Source organism: Triturus cristatus, chromosome 7, assembly GCF_964204655.1.
Source record: "Triturus cristatus chromosome 7, aTriCri1.1, whole genome shotgun sequence".
NCBI lineage: Eukaryota > Metazoa > Chordata > Amphibia > Caudata > Salamandridae > Triturus > Triturus cristatus.
In genome coordinates, this window is record NC_140590.1 from 622,108,859 (window position 1) to 622,130,593 (window position 21,735).

Genomic DNA, 21,735 nt, shown 5'->3' on the forward strand with positions numbered 1-21,735 from the left:
TTAGACACTGACCAGGCTCGCGTCGTGAATTTACATAAAGCACTTTAGAGACATAGGACAAATTAGTGCTCATTTTGCATGGAAAAGAAAGGAGGGGGCATGGGCACTTTCTGAAATCACATATCTGCATTAATACCATCGATTTCTGATCTTTGGAATGCAAATTCGCCTGGAGCTGAAACGGACAGCTGTCTAGACATAGATCCCAGCTCAAGCTGTCAGTAAGTCAAACATGTCTCAAATATAAATATACGAGTGCCTATAAAGAGCTCTAGGGTTGAGTGAAAAGTTATTATGTGGCCACAGAGCCCGTGATTCACAAAACCACAGGGCTTGTGACTGCAAAAACCCTTGTGCAATGTATAAAAGCCATTTTATGAGTCTTGCATTAATCAATGGTTTACGACCACAACTGCGGTCACACAATAATGCAGTCACTGGTACCCGAGTTGGGATGGTTTCCACAGCAAGAGAGAGGCTGTCTCCGCAGGACCTCTTCCTCCTCCCAGATTGTTGGAGGCAGTCTAGGGAGGTGAAGAGAGCGGTCCTGGTAATCACTGCATGCTCCCTGCCATGTCTGTCTTTCAGTGTGAAATATTTTTTTAATTCCGTGTGCATTTAAGAGATACAGACAGCGATAAAAAAATGTTCTCCTTGAAGGATTGCCAACGCACGGATGGAGTTCTGCTGTGGCTTGTAGGCCTCCATCCCTGTGCTTGCAGGCCTTAACATGGGGCTGCAAAATGCCCTCTTTCTCCTTAATATTCATGAAGCGGGAAGATTTTGGATCTCCTGCGAATATCCATTTTCATACCGGACTGATTGGTACATTGGTCATCTCACAAATAGCTGGGCAAGTCACAACCAGTTGGTTTGCAATTTGCACACACGCGTTTTAACCTGCCCAATGATACATCAGGCCACACGTTTTTCCCGAAGTACGGTTCGAATCTAAACATCAAGCATTTGCACAGTATTTCTTCACAATGTGAAAAGGCAGGTTTCAGAAGATAATTCAGTCTGACCTATGCTCCCCAAAACATCTCCATGTAAGCCTGGTGCAGGCAGAGCTGGCTGGGCAGGTTTTCCTTCACCGCTTCCTTTGCAGCCGCAGTGGTCATCGCCAGCAGGCCTCGGTGGGGTGTTCCTTCAGCTTTTGTTGTCCACAACCTACAGGCGAGCTCTCGGTGGGGTGTTCCTTCAGCTTTTGTTGACCACAACCTACAGGCGAGCTCCCTGCTCTGAACTTTACACTCTGTGCTGCAGGTAAATGCAGGAGAAAGCTTCATCAGTACAAGGTCTCATTCTGATCCCAGGATGGTCCTCTTCAAAAGATTTTAGTGCTTTCTCAGCAAAGCATCTTGGACTCCAGCGGGCATCTCCTAGCATCACTGAGGTTCTTTATAACATTCCAAGCTTTCTGATCGCGTGAGACTAGGTTCAAGGCGCAGCATTCGGCACCAGGACAGTGTGCGTCATTGAACTTTATACATCAGTTTTATGATGAGCTTTATAAAGTCCCATCACATCCACGGGGTCACTTCAGAGGGCTAGGAGAGAGGTATTTTAAGCAAAGACAAAAAACTAGGTGAGAGTCCAACCAGATTTAAGGGAAGGGCCAGGAAACAACGTTCGTCAGTTGCTCCCCCAGTGCAGTTATTTCTAGTTAAGCCCTTCTCAGTTTCCTGAATTAGAGATAGTTACATTCATTCTGAGGCGAGGGCTGAGTTTATTCCACAGTATATGACCCTGGATTCCCAAAGATCTTCCACCAATTTTAAGTCTCTTGAAGGAGGGTTAATGGATGAGGTGAGAGGCAGCCGATCACAGGTTCCTGACAAGGCCAACTGATTTTATGCAAAAGAGTTACCATTAAACCTTTGATCACCTAAAACACAAGCACAATCTGAAAATTGAGGATTAGTTTCCCTAACGTCAAGTGTGGCACATACTCTACAGACAACTACACTGAGAAATACTCATCCCAGAAAAATAATCCATTTAAGCTAACACTTTCTACGCCAAATCTTGGCACGGCAGTTTCTACACTGCATATGGCCTTGAAGGCTTTCACAATAAAGCTCTTGGGAAAGCAGCGGAAAACAGCGTGGGATGGCATTCTGGGACATGGAGGAGGGGTGCGGGCCACAACCTGTCACATTCCTAAGAAAAGGGACCATTACCTTAAGACTCCGGATAATTCAGGTGAAGTACCTACGCAAAACCCTATCAAAATACATTTAGATGGCTTTCTGTATACTAATGTGTTTGCCGCCCCCTAAAATGTATTGCATGGATACACTAGATGTTCTCTGTGATGATGTACTGCGAGATAAACCTTGACCCAAAATTGATTTTGCTAGGAATATGCAGAAATTAAGAAAAAAACATTTTAGCAAGACCACAATCCACCAAAAGATGATTGCAGCCAAAAGAAATATCATTATGCAAAATGAACAAGTCAAATTCCACTACTCCCACGATGGGGCAATGAAGGACTGGCACAGATTCATGTATGGATTTCATTAATTTGTCAAGGGTAAGTGCACCACGAGAGCACCTTGTGTTAGGAAGGGACCACAGAAAACAACAATAACATTTTAAAAAGATTCAAAAAACAGGTGCATGTTTAAGGCTTGATTAAAATGGCTAAAGTCACAGAGGTGGCACATTTTCAAAGGTAGGACATCCCAAATCTTAGGGCCCAGCACATAGATTGCCCAGCCCAGTGCGAGCATTTATAATGAGGGCTTTCAGCAGAGAGGGAGCCTCACCACAAGCATGCTCGGGTCTGTTTACCTAGGAAGGTGTCCTGGAGCTGGAAGTGAGTGGCGGCAGAGGAGGCCCCGTACTCAACCAGCTGGGAGCGCATAGCCAAGCTTTCACTGCTTTTCTCAAAGCCATGGTGTTCGCGAGAGATCGAGGGTGGACTGGCAGAAAATCAATAATTGTGCTGATCGATTTGAGAAAGTTCAGCCTCCAGCTCTGGATTTACGAACGCTGCTTACAGTCAGAAGGTTAGCTGAAGAGAAGCCTAAAGAGCGCGGACGGTGATACTGGATTAAAAGGTCACGGAGAGAGGATAGTCCTCGATCCTGATGGGCTTTAAAGTCAAGGCAAAGCATTTGACTGGGATTCTTTTAAAGTTGGGAAGCCAGGTGTATCTTCTCGAGTGCCTTAGATGCAGAGGTTGTGGAGGGTAAGGCTAGTGTTAGGCGGATAGCTGAATTTTGAGGACGTAGAAGATGATAGAGGACAGACGCAGGAAAGCCCAGAAATGAAACAAATGGGATTAATCGATGCAGCTAATAATAGCTGGCTATATCACCACTTGTTTGAAAGAACTGGGAGGATAAGGGAGAACATTGCGAAATATTTTCATAAAAACAGGCAATGGGAGGCCAATTTGATCGCCTGAGCCGTTAAAGAAAGGCCATTGAACTAGCACAAACCCAAGATTCCAGACAGAGGACGCTGGAGTAGAAGGACCAAGTTAAACAAGCCCAAGAGCCAGGAAGTGATCAAGGGGGAATTACACCTGGTATGACGAGGAGGTCTGTTTTAGCGTTGTTAGGTAAATTCCTGCTCATACAGTTCACTACCGTGTTCATGCTGTCGTGGAATAAGGAAAATAATTGCTGCACATGTGCTTCAAAGGGTACAAGAATTTTGTGTGTCAAACTAGACAGACAAACAAACAGAGAATATATGTTCCTTGTATTTTTCAGTTTTTATTGAACAAAATACAGTGATTATTACCTTGCAAAACCCTTGTGGCCAAAATTTGCAATGTAAAAACAGTGTCAAATATTAGATATGCAATAAAAACAGCTACATACCAACCCTCTCCCTCGTGGCTGTCCCTCACTCAGTTGCGTGGGGGTGTGGGGCAGAACTTATAAGAGGCCTGTATGGTTTGATGGTAAGGCTACACTGCGCCAACTGTCTGTCTCTCTTTCGCCAATCCAAGCCCCACAGCTTTTGGCCCAGCCTGCCGATAGGCTAGGACATGAACACTATTACAGCCATTCTCTCTATAAAACAAACATTTGTTCAGCCACTGGACCACGCGAGATGGTACAGAGACCAATAGGCCACAGGAAAAAAGCCCAGCAGCACTGCCTTGAAACCTACTGACAGACCACCCGAATCTCTTCCTTCCTGAGCAACCCATTTGGTGATCTACAGGGTGTGTGGAAGGCTGAGGAAATAAGAAAGGTGCAACAAGCTTTAACAGAAGTGAAGGGAAAGTGTACCTCCCAAGACCTGAAAACAGAATTATGACGGCCCAAGCCCTTATGCAGTGACTATTTCAAGAGCTGTACCCAAACAAACCATTCCACCTATACTGCCAGTCAACTGTGATGTGTACTGGTTAGATGCTTTACTTTCTATCGCAAAGGTTGCATGTTCAGCGGTGCATGATTTTTTGTTGAAGGTACACAATAGTACCAAGCAGTGATGCAGCCGATTGACAGAAAAAAGCTGAACAGAACAAGCCCGTTGGAATACAGGTATCCGCTATGGCTCTCGTTCACCACACTTAAAAGTGAAGATTGGCCATCCGTGTTCACAAATCCGCAACTGCATTACTTGAATAATTTTTCACTAAACTATTTCCTAATTATCTGAGAAGTTATTAAAGCTCCTTGTGGAGAGATGCATACACTGGCAGAGGGCAAGCCATGTAGTTGAGTTTATATGGTAGATTATACTTTGTGAGAGAACAAAGTAAGAAAATAAAAAACAAACGCTACACTTAAAATAAAATGGCAACAGACTTCCGAGAAAACAAAAAGAAACAAAAGAAAACGCAAACTGAAATACATTTTAGAGTCACTGACATCCCCACGATACACTGCTCCCAAGCTGACCAAGTAATTCACCTGAAAAACAGAGCACCTCATTAGACAATGCCGGATAGAAAGTTTGTTTCTCCTGGGTGGAAACCTTGCCATCTTTTTTCAGGATATAAACATCTGATAAATTAATAAACAATGAATCTCAATAGAAATAATTTACAAACTCAGTTTTTATTCTTAACATTTTCTTCAGGACCAGATTACACACTGCCAATCTCGTCGATAACCAAAGAGAAGAAGTAAACAAGCTTCCTTAGTGATACAAACCCAAAGCATCACATATACAATAAGTGTGGCTCACTCTAATCTGAACAAGCATTGGCAATGCCAATAGGTCTGGCAGAAAAAATAAAATGCCTCTTCGATCACTGGCGCTTTCAGGCCCTTAATAAATCATCATATGTGCAATGTGACTCATCCTCGTGCTCATGCGTCTATTCAACCACCCATCAACTTATTCTTCCTTTCACCCACTTACCCATTGACAATGAACACACACACAAATTAAACAAGCATATGAACGAAAAATGTATAGACTAAAAGTAGAATAGAGAAAACATGCTGCTGCATAAATGTGGAGGTGTCAGGGAGCACACTAGGAGGGTGTGGAATGGTAACCCCTGTGCCTCGCTGTAGAGACCGCATTGGAACACATAATAACCACTTCCCTTAAATATTTCAGAGTAACATACTCGGTAGGAAGCGAATATGGTTGCAAAAAAGGGGCTGGCGATGCTTGCGGCCAGAGGCAGGAAGAAGGATCTTGTGCAGGAGATGCGCCTGTAACTACCTTTCTCTCTGTGGGTCGGCCATATTGGATTTGGCTGACATTGCCATATTTTATGGTTGTAGAAACAACTCTATTCTTATCTAGTATGGCCGCACATTACTTCACATCATTAGTACTTCCTCTTTCATATCACAGTGTCCACGGCCATATAAGAGGTGACAATTGCATTTAGTCTGTGTCTGGCAACAATACTCGTTGATGAGTTTATCTCAATTTCTGTGTAGTTAGCATCCGCCCTCTGCTCCACGGAGCACCTTTCTTGTTTTACCCTTCACGTTCCTCCTCGGGTGGCTCTGAAGTTTTGCTTGTGCTTCCTTTGGCCTTTGCTTCTCTCCTTTGCATTTACTTAGTGAATTGCTGCTGCTGTGAATTGTGCTCTCCCCTTTCGGCAATCAGTCTCCGATTACCCGAACTCCTCTCTTGTTTTTTTTTTTTTCTCTGAGTACCTGTTACATGGTATTAGCTGAATCAGTACCAGGTATAAAGGGTATGTGGTAGTTAAGGGGTTAGCAGCAGGAACAGCCTGATCTTTAAGGTTTTTAGGCTAGCGGGGGTATGTTTGCAATAAAAAGACAAAATAAAAGAAGGGGTGGTCGTCTTGCAATGCTATTGTACATAGTGTATAGATTCTTTAATGTAAGGAATGTAACACTCTTCTCCACTTCAATAGCTTTCATCCCAGGAACCAAATAAAGTATCCCTTTTGGCCAGTTCCTAAGATTAAGATTAAATGGAGACAAGACAGCTCATGCTTCTAGGCAATGAGCCAACTTTCAATTCCACGCTACTATGGCCTAAGTGCCTTGCCCCCCCCCCCCCCACCAGTGCCTAAAAAACAAATTAAGAGTCTGGGCATAAGGCTGGACCAATACCTAACTTTTAACTATCAAGCAACAAAGTTGTCGGCCACATGCTTTGGTATTTTGAGCATGCGGAGGAAAATCCTTCCCCTTTTCCCACTTTTTGCGAGGCAGATAATGGTCCAAGCTCTGATTGAGCCCCTCAATCTACCATCTCTAAACTACAGGTCATATAGAACTGTGCAGCACGCCTGATTCTCAAAATACCCTATCGTCAATCTGCCAAACCCGCACTAATCACTCTGCACTAGTTACCCATCTGGGAGAGAGTCAAGTTTAAGGCCCTCTGTATCACCCACAAGTCCTTCTGGGGGACAGGCCCGCCCATTAACAAAGCCATTGCGGTGCCATACTGCCCTAATAGAAGCCTCCGTTCAGCTAACCTCTCACTCACTGCTGTCCCAAAACTAAAGAGAGCAAGAGGTGGCGGTCGCTCCCTTTCTTATAATGCTGCTAAGCTCTGGAACTCCCTCTGCCTCCAACTACGTAGGGATCCCAACCAGCTTTCCTTCCGTAAACTTTTAAAAACCTGGCTTTTTCAAGCTCACAGCCAGTAAGGATGCCTCTTCAGTCCACTGTTCTGCAGATAGCGCTGGGATGCCTTAGCGTAGCTATGTGCTCTATAAATGCTTATTCTATTCTTTATTCTAAGAGCGGAATCGCACCAATCTTGAGGATTATGATGAGAAAGCAATGATTATGAAACAAAAATTTGTTAAAACGGGGATACCCACAAAGGCCAGTCAGAAAGGCTGACAAACCTGCATGATTCTATGACCGAGAACATTTACTGAAGAAAGAACATCAACAAAGTGATCCTAAATTGATATGAGTCACCAGACCTTCAGTTCTGAATGAAAAGGTACTCCAAATCATAAATTCGAACTGGCATATCCTCAACACTGATTTGAAGAATAATGCCAAAATTGATAAACCGCTGTTTGTACACCGAAGAAATAAAAATCTGAAGGATAGCAGTGTAAGATCTCGGCGTCAAAGGAAGGCTATATTCATTCCAAAAACTATTGATGGCAAAGATCCTGTAAAGGAGAACCATCCGTGCAGCCAATGCAAAGCCTGCAACAGTGCGATTGGGGCGGATAGCTATACTCATAATGGACCCACGCTGCAACTAAGACCTTTGCCCAGTGGTAAGACGAAAAATGTAATTTATTTACTCTTATGTCCTTGTGGTTATGACTATATAGGTGAAACTGGCCGCAGCCTTTCTACTCGTCTTACCGAACATAGATCGGCGGTCAAGACACAGAAACTAAATGCACCCATGGTTAAAGACTATGAAGAAAATAGACATCAATCTGAGGAAATTAAGTGGCTCATTATCGAAAAGGTCATGGTTAATAAAAGGATGGATCAAGCAGAAATAAGAAAACTCTGAGGGGTCTTTTCGATCTTTACATTAGGTACCCACATCCAGGGCTTGAATAGCGAATTCCCTTGGGAGAACTCGATTCGCTATAGCCAATAATGCGCTATTTCAAGTAGGAACCACCAAGAATACATTCGATCTTATGGATGAGTGGTTATCTAGTAAGGAAGTCTTACATTCAGCATCATAAAACATAGCTGGAGATCGATGATTGCACATTACAAGATCGCCGCGAGAGAACCAGCAAAATAGGAACTAATTAGGCTCCATTATGATATTAGTTTATTGCCTGTAACATATTAGACTATTTAATAGATCTGGCATACCATTCTAGGCAGGTTTAGGCCCATCACTGTAACAAAATCTGCCCTCTGCCCATTAAGCATTAATTGGGCTACCATAAAAATCGCTGATGTCGAGATTCCGGTCTGTTTGAATATGGCCCCCGGAGACAAGCAAGATAAGGAGAAAGGTGCAGTCTAGAACAACAGTGATTTCTGGGTACTTAAGATGTGTTTTTTTGGTGTCCCGGAACAGGGTGCAAACAGTTGCTGGTGGAGCTACAGAGGCCATGTTCCCGAGAGATTGTCCAGGCTAGTGGAAGTAAGGAGACCCGTCAAATGTCTTGATTGTTTGTCTCAATGTATGTAAAAGTTTTGAGACAACGTAAAGTAGTGTACGTTAGACATGGGTACACCCATAAAATTTTGGACATAGTATGGGTGTAGATAAGTATGGTACACAGTAGGTCTGAACAAGGATTTGAAGTTCAGGGAGCGATATGGAACACCCGGGGAAGAGAAGGATTAATAATTCTTCAGCCCAAAGATAAATTGAAATACTAAAAATTCTGGACGTAGTAAAGTTTGGTACAGAACTTTAATACCACCATCCCTTTATATTTTGCAGCTTATATAGGAAATAAATACAAACCTTCCGCATGGATTGTAGGGTGCTCTCTCTCTACAGATAAGGAAATCTTAAGAACGCATTGTGTTGCTTTTTGACAATTCATACAGGTAGATTGTTTTTCTGCCCAGTACTTCTTCCCTTTTTAAAAATATGACCGCAAGAGCCTGATTAATTTGCTTGGTTTGTTTTGTTCCACAGCAAGGACTTCCTCTTTTCCCCTTTGGATATTTTGCAGTAAATTGTTTCTCGAGGACCGTTCACATTGCATCACCCTTGATTATGGTAGGCGATCCCATTATGTATGAAGGTGATAGCCAACACAAGAGCTATTAAATAGTCACATTATGGTATGCTTGCACTGGAGGTGACATCTGGAGTCCTCTGGGAAATAAGATTGATTGATCTATATATATTTTTTTCGAAAATGTTTCCGATAATCTTTCACTACCGGTGAATTGTCTGGTGAAGGCTTTATGGTAGGTGGCGGTTCCCCTTTATATAATATAGGTTTGTTAAATCTGTTGATGTACATATATGTGAGGCTCAGCAAAGTATTATGTTAAATTTTGCAGGTTGCTGGAAGCACAGTAGGGTCTTGATTGGTGGCATTCTTGAAGAAGGCATTTCACGCCGAAACACGAGTCGAAGAGATTTAAGTCTAGCCACAACAGAGTGTGAAAATTTAACTTGTGTCATCATATTGCAACATACACAGAAGACAAAGAAATATGCGTAAATAAAAATTCAAGTGTTCAAGTATAAAATGATATAATGAACACACTCAAGACCAATGTTGCTACAGATCTGTTTTAGTTTGTGTGTGGATGTATGAAAAGTGTTTGAAAGTATAAATGTTTGCAGGGTGAAGTGTTTTTGAGATTTAATATGTATGTTTTTCAGTAGACCTGCATTGAGAATATCCAGGATAGACAGCCTGGAGCTATGAAATCAATGTGAATATTTTGATAAAGAATTGATTAAATTGTAGATGTGATATTGAAAATAATATAATCTAAAAAAACATAACCTTCTGAGCCCCACAGTGATGTGTATATGGGAGATTGATTAGTTCATTTTGAAAAGAAAGGATGATGGGGAATTTGTCTCTACTGAGAGTTTTGCCCTGTCCTAGGAACTTGATCCGCAGCAGGGAGTCCTTTTTTTGCATTTTGATAGATTCTTTAATGTTCCATCATGGCCACCACGTTTAGAAGCAATGTGTTGGCCACCTTGGAACAGTAAAACATTGATGTACTATAGAATGTATCATTCCAAGACGGGCATCTGATTTAGAAGCAGTGGAGAGGTGAGATGTGGCTCACTGCAGGTAAAATGAGATGTAAGCAAGCAGCCCAGTAGCTGCAGAACCCTCTCCTACATCCGACATACATTAATAAATATTGTAACTATGAACAAAATTACAGTTGGCAAAACAAGGCACAAACCATGTTAAGAGGATTAACATGGTTCAAATCTTCTACGGAAAGACATTTTAGAAGGGGCAACCAGCACCAAACATTTGCCTAATACAGTAATCTTTGAGATTCCATAAAACAAATACCTGTTTAAAGCCTTTAATGCAGTGTAATACCAAGTCACACTTTAAGGACTTTTGGCTTTAACATAGGCTTTTCACAATTAATAAGTAAGGCCTTCTGTCTTTGTCTTAGCTTGTCATAATAAACAGATCAGAGCTCAGGCATCTGACATAATGTCTCCCAGCGAACCAATTATGGCTATTGCCTTTATCATTGTCTGGTCGCCATAACAAGGTCAGGCGTGCTGTGGTGCACGTAAGCCAGCAACCATCAGGCATACAGTCATATAATTACAAATATGTTTGAAACTACCGTTGCCAAAACAATATAAAAATCCTCTCAAAAGTGCCTAACAAGAATTATCACACTGCAAATCTTCAATGCCAATGTTTTCTTAGAGGGGGTAAATAAAACCAAAACTCTTGCCCACCACAGTAATATGTGGGATTCATTGTAACAAAATACCCGTCTACAGGCTTTAACACAGTGTAATTAAAGGTCCCCTCTAACATGTCTCTTGGCTATATAAATCTTTTTCACAATAAGTGCTTCAAGCCTATGTAGTAACTTTACATGAAGACAGATCAGACCGGTGACATTAGACATAACATTTCCAATGAAAAGAACAGGACCATAACACTGATCATTGGCTTGTCACCATCCTCAAGTTTTTCCCCAAGGCAACGATCAAGCATACCGTCATAAAAACTGAGCATATATTACCAAAATTACAGTTGGCAAAACAATATACAATGCCTGCAGATAACCAGGAAGCTCCTGAACATGAGAAGGAGGAAGGCATGATCACTTTCATACTTTGTGTTGTCCTGATGGACTCAAGGACCTCGCAAGAATGCAGATGAAAATTATTGTTATTCATAATCTGTACACATTTCCCAAAAGTCTTGTGCAATCCAACTTTCCATCACCACATGATGAATCGAGGGGGGGCGGACCAACCAGACATTCAGGTAGGGATGAATCAGAATTGTCCTTTCAAGATACAGGCTCACCTGTATGAAAACAGGATTCACGCATTTTGTCGAAAGGACTGGATCGTGAACCGAAACTAACAAACGGCTAATCAAATTCGCAGGCCCTTTTGATGAATTAAACGAATAGGAAAATGTTAATGCACTTCCTGGGTACTTAATCTCTCCAGTCACCAGTACAGAGATGATAGCCCAGGCTGTTTCCAACATTAACCATATGAAATTGAGGGATGTTCATTTTAAAGAAGATCTGATCTATACACCAGGTACCTGTTTCAAGGAAACAATGAGATTGAAAATTCGGATTTTTTATAAGGCACCAAAATAATTTGCATCGTTTGTGAACTGACAGCCAGGTTCAACTCTCTCAAGAAATTTTAAAATACTGAACTTCAAATGGTGTCCCTTTTTGGCAGAAAATAAATGTAATTTTATGAACCACAACGTACAGCAAGCATCTAATGGTTATTTTGTGTCACTCTCTTGATTGTGCTGAGGGTGAAAAATACGGCAGTCATTTTGGAATGGTTTTGCTTCATGTTGGAATTAGGTACATCTAAAAGACTTATTTTGTTCCCTTTCTCTGTTTGTACTCTATTCCGTGTTACTTAAATAGTTGATTTTATATAATTCCAATGCTTGTGATTGCAGCATTATTATTCCAAATGTTCTATCTCCGCCACACGCCATTCAAGAGGACTAGAAATCAAAATTGCTTTGCATATATAGTATTAGATGTTTATGCACGTTAATGTACCATGCTAATAACTGCATATAGATAAAAACGTCTTCACATCGTATAAAAATACTTCAAATATATTACAAAAACAAATAAAACATTCTCTATGGTAAACAAACCTGAACATTCTTCCTGAAATCAGTGAGATGAACATTGCAGACAGAAGATGCGTAACCTGCCACTTTCATAAACAATGTGTTCACCTCCTTAGTAAAAACGAGCACTGGCAATGCGAATAGGTCTCGCCTCTGGGACCCATTGGCTTTGCCAATGGTTTTTAGCCATGCTGTGCAGCATGGCTAAAGAATGAGATAAAAAAAATGACAGTCACGTCATTTTGTATGTGGCCGCACCACACATGCGCAATCCCACAAAATGATGCAGGCGATTTTTAATTTATAGCTATTGATCCGAGATGGCAAGAAAAAGCATCTCAGGGGTGACACATAGCAAGACACGGCAACATTTAGACACGTGGTGCACAGAAATATATGGCGAGACAGAGTGGATGATTCATTTGCCAGATTTAAAAAAAAAAAACTTATGAAACCTTGGCTTTTCTCCTTCCCTATCCTTTAGGCATCTCTGGATGATTTCTGACTGCTTCAGGGTGCCTGCCGATAGCGCTTTGACACATTAGGGTATAGTGCACTCTATAAATCCTTTTCATATCATTAGGTCTCGCCTTGCTATCGCGTACGCGATCGCAAAGCGAGACTATAGTAAGGGGCATTTAAAAGTGCTCCGAAAAGCGGATTGCATGGCGAGCACGCGCACAATCACGCGCATCGTGCCGCCATGCAATCTGTTTGGCATCGCACTTCAAAGGGTCCGCTCCCCCGCCACGCGCGCGCGCCACGCTCCGCCGGGCTGGTCTTGTTTTCATTCTTTTGGTGACTCATCCTTCTTGTATTCTGCATTGTAAGAAGCTTTTGATTGATTTTCTCTACTTTGTTTTTCAGTACGAATTACTAGACCTTTTAAGAACTTTCTAGTCAATATTAAATTTCAAATGTTCGGACAATGGCAGCCGATTTTCTTATAGTGCTTTTAATTGTATGCTGAGCACGGTGTCCACTTTAGGGTCACCGCGCCCGGTTTCATTTTTTGTTTTTCTACTTTTGTAATGAGGGCGGCGCCCGCTTCAGGGACACTGTGCTCTGAGGTCGCATGCCATTAATAAGCAATTAATGCAAACCCTCGGCCAGCGCTGTCTCGGGCTTGTAATGGCTGCAATTCCGGAATAAATGTCTAAATGGCATTTTCTGTGCAACAAGACTTTTCCTTTACTAGTACGGAGTGTGCTGGCATGAGAATAATTTCCTCATCCACCATCCTGGGAGTGAAAGGGGCTTTCGTGCACGTGACTAAAAACTGTGTACCGGGCTTTGTGCAACCCCACAGCAGAGAATGGTTTGTAATCGTTCTATGGTGTCAGGTCATGTAAAAGGCACCAACAACGGCGGCCATTTCGTACTGTTTGCAGCATTTGTTTTTACTGGTGCTTGGCAAATTATCACACAATGAACTGACACCTCGAACAGGGTTAGCACAAAATATCTTTTTTGCACTAACAACATCTTCGCGCTTTTCATTAGTGCAAATATAAAAGCACTAAGACTTGCTGTGCTTCAAAATTACTCAGAAGGAGCGCAACATTTCACAGCAGTGGGGCAATTTCCTTGATCTGGTGCCAAGATGTTTTTTCTAGAGTTTTATATAGCGCTAACTGGACCCGAAGGTATCAAAGCGCTTCACATAATTAACAGTTGCATTGCAGATAGACACATTAATTTTTAGTAGGCATGGGGAGAATAAGTGATTTTGCCCAGAATTACAGGTTGTTGAGCGTCCCTGCCGAGACTCGAACCTGGTTCCCCAGCTTAGAGGTCGACCGCTCTAGCTGTTAGGCCACATCCCGGGCAATCGTTGGCTGACATTTTTTCATAAATTATTCTCAGTGGTAGCTGCATAGCTGCAATGTAAGGAAATGAAGACCACCTCTCCCAGAATGCACTGGTCTTTTGAATGAAAATTTCAGAACGGGACTATGGTACCCTGCCAGCCTGGAGGACTCTTGCTTGCTCTGTTCAGTCACGCTTGAAGCTACCTAATGGGAGCCTGAAGTATTTTGATATAGGTATATGCATCAATACACGTGACAAGGGGGTAGGTTTGTTAGCAGTATGAAACAAGCATTTGCAATGTAATAGGTCTCGCATTTAATGCGAGTTTGCGCTATTGGCATTGTAAATGACAACGCCTTATATTTATGTTTTAAAAACCAAAACATAAATAAAAGGCATTGTCATTTACAATGCCAATAGCTCAAACTCGCATAAATGCGAGACCTATTGCATTGCAAAAGCTTGTTTTCATTTTTGAAGTGACCTATTGTTTCAGATCTACATTGAAATTGGAGAAAACCATAAGAGGGATAGAAGCGGAGCAGAGAGTCCAGGTCGTAAGCATAACGGCACTTCAACTATTTTTAAATAAATGTTTCATTTTTTGAAGGATAGGCCGTATTTTTTTATTTTTATTGCCAGTAATAACGTAATTTTAACAAATGTTTTTCAATGTGTATCCATAAACGCAAACATCACAAAAACTGAGCCACACAGTGACAAAAAATAAACAGATTAATACAAAATAATTGTAAATAGATTAAAAATATATATACTGGAATGAGCTTCTCATGCATTTTTTGCTATATATACACATATATATAATTCACTGAAAAAAAACAAAGGTTGCAGGGACATTATAGTTAGGTTCTGTATTTACTGGCACAAAACCATAGAAATTCAGCAGGTATACTTATAGTTAAACTTATGTTAAGAAACTATGACTCGTTGCCTTAAGTTACTTAATGGCACAAGTTATAGTTTCTTCATATAAGTTTAACTATAAATATAACTATAACTGCAGAATTTCTATGGTTTTGTGCCAGTAAATTCAGAACCTAACTATAATGTCCCTGTAACCCTTGTTTTTTTCAATGAATTTCTATGGTGTTTTTAGCACGCACGTTATTATAACCAGCGCCGCACAAGGGCTATGGCTGTTTGTGGTGGGGTTTGGCTGAAGGGCATGGCCTAAAGCCAGGCCCTGCGACCAACCCTGCTGCATGCACCAAAACCCAAGTGTTTTCCTTTTTTTCCTAGTTCTAAGGATCTTTTTTCTGGATCAGGGAATTTACACAGGGGCCGCACTGAGTCTCGGGGCCGCACTGAGTCTCGGGGTGGAACGGCTGATCAGATTAAAAAAAAAATTGGCCCATTTCCCCCCCACGAGGGGTCCCCTCTATGTGTCTTATGGGGGTCAGGATAGAGGCCACGATATCTCTATCCTGACCCCCTTATGTGTTTTTGCACTCATTTTCCCACTCTCCAGCCAATGTGACAAACAAACTGGCGGCCGCAACTTTTCTTTTAGGTTGTGGTCAGCCAATCACATGGTTTCTTTGGCGTGCGGATCCGCGAGTCCACTGCAAGTTTCCGGATCCCATTATATCTATATTTTTTGCCCTTTATTCTCTCTAAAACAACTGATCAAATTTACACCAAATCACAAAAAGCATGCTTTCTGGACCAACATCTACCTTTCTGCCAAATGTGCTGTCATTCCGTCCAGTGGTTCGGGCTATAGCCGTGTTCAAAATCCCTATGGGAAAATGCATGGAGAAAATTCTTCTTGGGACCCCACTTTTTTCTTGGCCCCCGCTTGACGGATCACCCCGAAACTTTCAACACAGCAGTTGTGCCGATTAAAGTATATGTTTTGGAAATGGCGTGAAGATTCGTCAAGCAGCGCCAAAGTTATTGGCAAAACAAAAAACGCTCTTCCTATGGAAACTAGGTCTTAACTATAACTACCTACAGGCAACCGCTGGTCAGTTATGTGTATATTGCTTTACTGAGCTAATTTGTAAATGTGTTCATTATTGTAATTACCCTCTCCTAAGTGAAGCGCTCTGTCACCTGTGGGTCCTTTATGCACTTTTCAAAACTACTAAATAAGTCAATAAAGCCATAGTGCGTCTATGGCATCTTGCGCGAGCAGACAAAGCGGATTCATTTACAACGTCTCATCACAGAAAGTAATACTTAGATTGTGTATTTTTAGGTGTAGGAATATTCAGTTTATAGTATGAGTACCGCCAACCAAAGCAGACTGATGAATTTGTTTAAAGGAATGGGCTAGCAATGGGTAGCAATTTGTGAAGCCCAGCTATACCTAGCAATCTTTCATAAAGCAAAATAAGGTTTTGTAAAGAATTTGGGACGTTTGGATATTGTAGACGAAAGTCGAGCATTGTATAAAACCTGATTTAAAGTTTGGCATCTTATATGTACACATTGAGGCCTATTCAAAAAGACATTTCAGAGTATGGGAATTAGTACTGCAGTAGTGCAACTTCACATACTAACAAATGCGGCGGGCAGAGATATCTTCTCTGCTACTTCTATCTATTTATTGACGGGATCTCACAAGGAGGTAGGTACATGTTTATGTAGTAAATTTAGGCGGATCAAGGGAGGTTGATGGAAAATGGGATTTTGTACTACTAAATGTTTAGGGATATTTATGGTGGAGCTTAGGGAGGAACATGCAAATAATAAAACACATGCACAAAAGAGAAAGGCAAGTGCTATTCACAAATGTTAAACCTCAATCTACAACAGTACTACTGCTAACAAAACAGTCTTGAATCTATTTAAGGCAAGCCTTCAAGGAAATCAAGTACCACACATGGACAATTACTGGTATGGCAATTCACGCTCACAGATATCAATGGAAACGGGAAATAAAATTAAGGTGTAGGGAAAAAATACAAAAATAAATAGAAAAATATTTGTCAAATAAACGTACATTTTATACTTGTATACTTTTTTATTAATTTGTTCTCATTTTACATTTGTTAACATTCTTTAGGTACAAATACTATAAATCAAATATTCCAACAAGGTTTCAAACACATGCAACACCTCTGCAACTGCAAGGGGAAGGGGTCGAAACATCAGAAGTCTGCCACAATCAACAGCAGGTGAAAGTCATTACAACATCAATCACACACGGTCTGCCCACATAAGAAATTGCACACAAAAAAAGAACATTTATTTCACTAGGTTGATGAATAACTTTGTTGCTCTACCCCTCATTTTAAGAAACGATTATTTGAGGAGAGATTGATTTACTAACTTATGTATTACTAAGTCAACTGGTTAGTTGTGGTTGACATAACTGTAAGTGGAAAGTACTGTTAGTTAGAGTAATATGTTGTTAGATAGACATACATGTGTGTGATATCTGCCTATCTGTAAAGAATGGAGGGAAGGGCATGGCGTTGGTGGGGATACAAGAAATACCTGTGTGAGAGGCTGTTGAGTTCATACCTGGCCTTACACTGGGATTCCCTCGAACAGGCAGGTCATTCAGCAAGTGAGGGTGATTGGTGGTGGTGAAGACATGCTCCTCGAGGGTGTTGAGACAGAAAATAAATCTAGGTCCACCATCAGGAAAAGCATTTCCCACCTCTATACTGGGACAGTTCTGCTTTACCCTCTTTCACTTGTTCTGATACTTTTGTTTAGGTCCCCAAGAAGCGTGCCTCCTGCCCCAATGTATTGACACAGTTTGTCAACTCCTACTACGTGGCGCCTTTTCCATTGGTGGGTGTACAGAGGCAGGCCATGCAGATCCTTGTAATGACCAACAACAAAGGTAACTGCAAGGTCTGTCTCCTCTTCATTGCAATTTCTTTTCCTCTTCAGTGGGTCTTTCTGCGTCTTGGAGTATGAAGGTGAGTGCGGCATCCAGTTGGTCAGACACTCCAAGGGAAAGAGCGCAGAGCCTAGAGTGTGGGCTGTATTTATATGCTTTGGGTGTTAATGTATGTCAGGTGATTGAGATGCAGGTCATGTATATAGTGTTTCCCTATGCTCTTCAGTCTTTTCCATTCAGAAGTCTCCACCACCTTGGCAGAGAACTTCCCGAGCAGAAGTATAGACGGAATCCAACAGTAAATTTGCTATAGGGTTGTAATTTCAAACGTATTTAGCTCCATAAATCCTACTACAGGGTAGAGATTTTCACCGAGAATTGGTGAACACCATCTGGGTGCAGAGCTCTGCTCAAGCATAAGCGGAAATCTAAGTGCGAAGAGATCTCCGCACTTAGATTTGTCTTGCGGATCAGTTCCATAGTGCCTAACTGACATAGAAGCTCAAACACTCATTTCAGAAATCCTAATGTTAGAAAGGCAGAGCAAAATCAATAGTACGGGGCCACTTTATTCTAAAACCTGTACCGAGCTGACCAGTTGCTGACATCTAAGCAGTTATAAGGTTCCGCCAGGAGTAAGGGAGCATAAGGTGCAGGACAAGAATGTGTGTACCAAGTGCTACAATCTGTTGAATGAACCAGAATGGACTCAAACCACTATGTTTGGAAAACCACTTACAAACAGTTCCCAAACTCAGACTGAAGGCAGTGATAGACAGGAAGAATATATAGCAGACTGGCAGGTAAAAGAAAAAATAAAAGGAGGCATGCAAAGGAAAATGCACTAGGTTGCCAGGTAAAGGGAAAACAGCAGAGAGGATGAAAGAGGGAAAAAGACAGCAGAGGGGGCGGGAGAGGGAAATGGTAGTAGAGGGGCTGGTAAAAGTAACGGGCAGCGTAAGGGCTGGTTGATTTAAAGACTGTGAAAGGAGGGTGCTGACGGACTCCTGTCTGTGACCTGCTGCGAGTCTTTACAAAGACCCTGCAGCTTGCAGGGCGGTAAAGGCTGGTTGAAACACTGACCCGCTTGCAAAGCCCCAAATACTTGTTGAAAAGACTCCCACATGCATATTGATAAAGCTCCGTAAAATCGCCCCTGCCAGTATGTATGCGATCTCTTGAATAGCAGCCCTACGTATCATGCTGGGAGATGAATTCCTTTAAGGGGACACTGGACTACACATTGGTAACGCCACATTGGGAGCCTAAACCGCTGTCTGTGCAATCATGCGCGTGCTCCTCGCCTTTGACCAGTCACCCTGTTTTGCCGGTGACAAGTGCCCTTTATTCTAGTGACCACACACCTCTCTTACCTTCTGTGTAGTGTACGTTCCCCATTGAGCCCGGACTCCCTCCTATCGTCCTCGGTGTCAGAGACCAGCGCCCTTCCTTGCCGTGACCAGACCCCCACGGCCACGCTGCCTCTAAGCAACCGACCAGCCCCCCCTGCTTTCCAGTTCTACCCCCTCCCTCCGTGCCTGTAACTATTCCACATCCGTGCATGCGGCCAGCCCCTCTTATTGCTTTGAACCCCTTCCCAATACCACTTCTTCCCTGTGGCCATTCATCTCGTGCCTTTTGGATCACACCATCACTCACCTCCATCTACTATATTTTACCTCCTATTTCTAACCCCCCTCCTGTATGACCCCCCTCGTCTCTGCCCTTTTCTCACGCCTCTGACCCCATCCCATACCTCGGAATCCGAATGCGTGACACGTGATGTGTGTGCCTCACTGCGAGGTACCCTAATAACTTCCCCATAACCCGGGCGCCGCGCCCCCAGTTCTGACCTGTCTACGCGCCTGCTGCAGCCCATGCAGCCGCTGCTGCAACTCCCGTCCGTAGTTCTGTGCAGCCTCGATGCTCTCCTGGGCTTCCTGCAGCAAGGCTTCCGCCTCTATGTCCATGCCTCTCATGGGTACGGCGAGGCCAGTTGCAGCCCCCACTCAGCACGTTCTGTCCCCGGCTGCAGCCGCCCCTCTCCCCGGGCGGATGCGGAAGCCTCTACCCGCAGAATGCCGAGGCGGTGCCGCTGCTGTCAGCCCAGCCCGGGGGTGCAGAAAGTTTCAGCATTACTTTGAGCAGGCAGCGGAACTCTCAGGCATGCGGCGTGCCTGTAGCGGCATGACGCCCGCTCATGACGGCATGTCGTACGCGTACGGTCTTCAGACACAGACAGGGTACATATTACTAATCTTACTACTGCTAGTGTGAGCGTCTTATTCAGGTTAAGTACAGGGCAGAGTCGGTTACATTTATGTGATAGATGCCACAGAGTATGGCTCACTTACGTCGCACATGCCCCTGAGTATATCTTATTTATGTGATATGTTGTATTTGTAGCAGCAGGACATTTTATTTATGTGACATATGCTACAGTGAGTATCTCATTTATCGATCAATCAGGATTTGTAGAGCGTGGCTGCTACACCCATGAGGGTCTCGAGGCGCTGTTGGATCACGCTGCTTGTTCTCCTATTGGTTGAACATCCATGTCTTCAGGTTCTTACTGAATTGCTGGGGCGATGGTGAGGCTCTGAGGTGCAGGGGGAGGTTGTTCCAGGTCTTGGTCAGCAGATGGGAGAAGTAGCGGTCTCCACTGTTTGTCTGGGGGATGCGATGGGTGGCAGCTAGGGCAAAGAATCTGGATCTAAGTTTCCTGGTGGGCTGGTGAAAAGTCACGCGTTGGATGAGGTATGCAGGTCCTTCGTTGTGTAGTGGCTTGTATGCGGGGGTGAGTAGCTTGTATTGGCATCTCTTCCAGTGGTGGCTCCTCCGCTAAGGCGGAGGAACGTCACCCCACTGCTAGTTGAGCACCGCAAAATAAAAATAAAATGACAATAACAAGAAGTTATCATTTTTCTTTGCGGGACTCCAGCCAGGTCGGGCGGGACCAGTTACTCCTCAATTAACAAGATTTCATTGTGGTACAATCTTTAAGCACAAGACACCTTTCTCATTTGACCTTTATTGGCTTTTGTTAGAGCTTACAACAAGCCATTTATTCTTTATTAATGCATGAAGGTAGTGGACTATCTTTTTTCATCCGCGTAACTTTTTTAGTCATCGGTCTTAGAGGAACGAAGGTGAAACAAAATCCTATGCCTAGTATGAAGGGTATGCTGTCTGAAATGCATTGAGAGTCACAATGTAATAACTGTATATTTCAGTCAGCACAGCATGAATGAATTTTACAAAGCATGAAGAATAAAGAAATGATATAATACAAAAATTGCAAGAAAATTTCAACTTGAGAGTTTATATTGATTGAAAGTTTTTTTTTCACCCAGTATTTTCTGTGCAGGTTGGGACTATAACTGACTTTAAATATAGCATTTTTTACATTCATATGACGTCACAGATCATTTCTTGTTTTGAGTCACATGCTACTGAGAGACAATTCCTTAATAGTTGGTAACTCAGTTTGAACCAGTGACTATGCTAGTGAAATCATTGATTTAACCATTGACTAAACTGTGAAATTCTTCAAGACTTTCTTTGCCATCACTGACTAACTGGATGGTAGGCCATTACTTACTCTTACTAGGGCTTGTTTGGTATCAAGTGCTTGCATCACACTAATGAATGAAGATGAACCTCCTTGTCTGAAGAAGGTTACGGCAAAAAAGAAGGAAGGACAATCTCCTTCTGTAAATAAAAATACATTTAAAGCAAATCTTCTCTGCTGGACATCAGGAAAAACCTTGTTATTTGGGACTCTGGCCTGGAAGAAACCAAACTCACCACTATGCCAAGATAAATGCACTGGTGATTAAGAAAAATCCTACAGATGAAGGTGCTTAAGTGAGACATCCATCAGAAGTTCGATTAAGGGATTATGCGGAGCATCTGTCAAGGACAC

The 21,735-nt window shown here is 42.5% G+C and overlaps 1 protein-coding gene across 1 annotated transcript in view; it reads right to left on the reverse strand.

The window, feature by feature from the left end:
* Positions 1-19,933, reverse strand: part of CRLF3 (cytokine receptor like factor 3) — a 242,802-nt gene extending 222,869 nt beyond the window's left edge. The window contains exon 1 of the mRNA XM_085617194.1: positions 19,664-19,933. Within this exon, the coding sequence (XP_085473320.1) occupies positions 19,664-19,789 (126 nt within the window). The 5' untranslated portion in view covers positions 19,790-19,933. The remainder of the gene's footprint in view (positions 1-19,663) is intronic.
* Between the last annotated feature and the right edge of the window lie 1,802 nt (positions 19,934-21,735).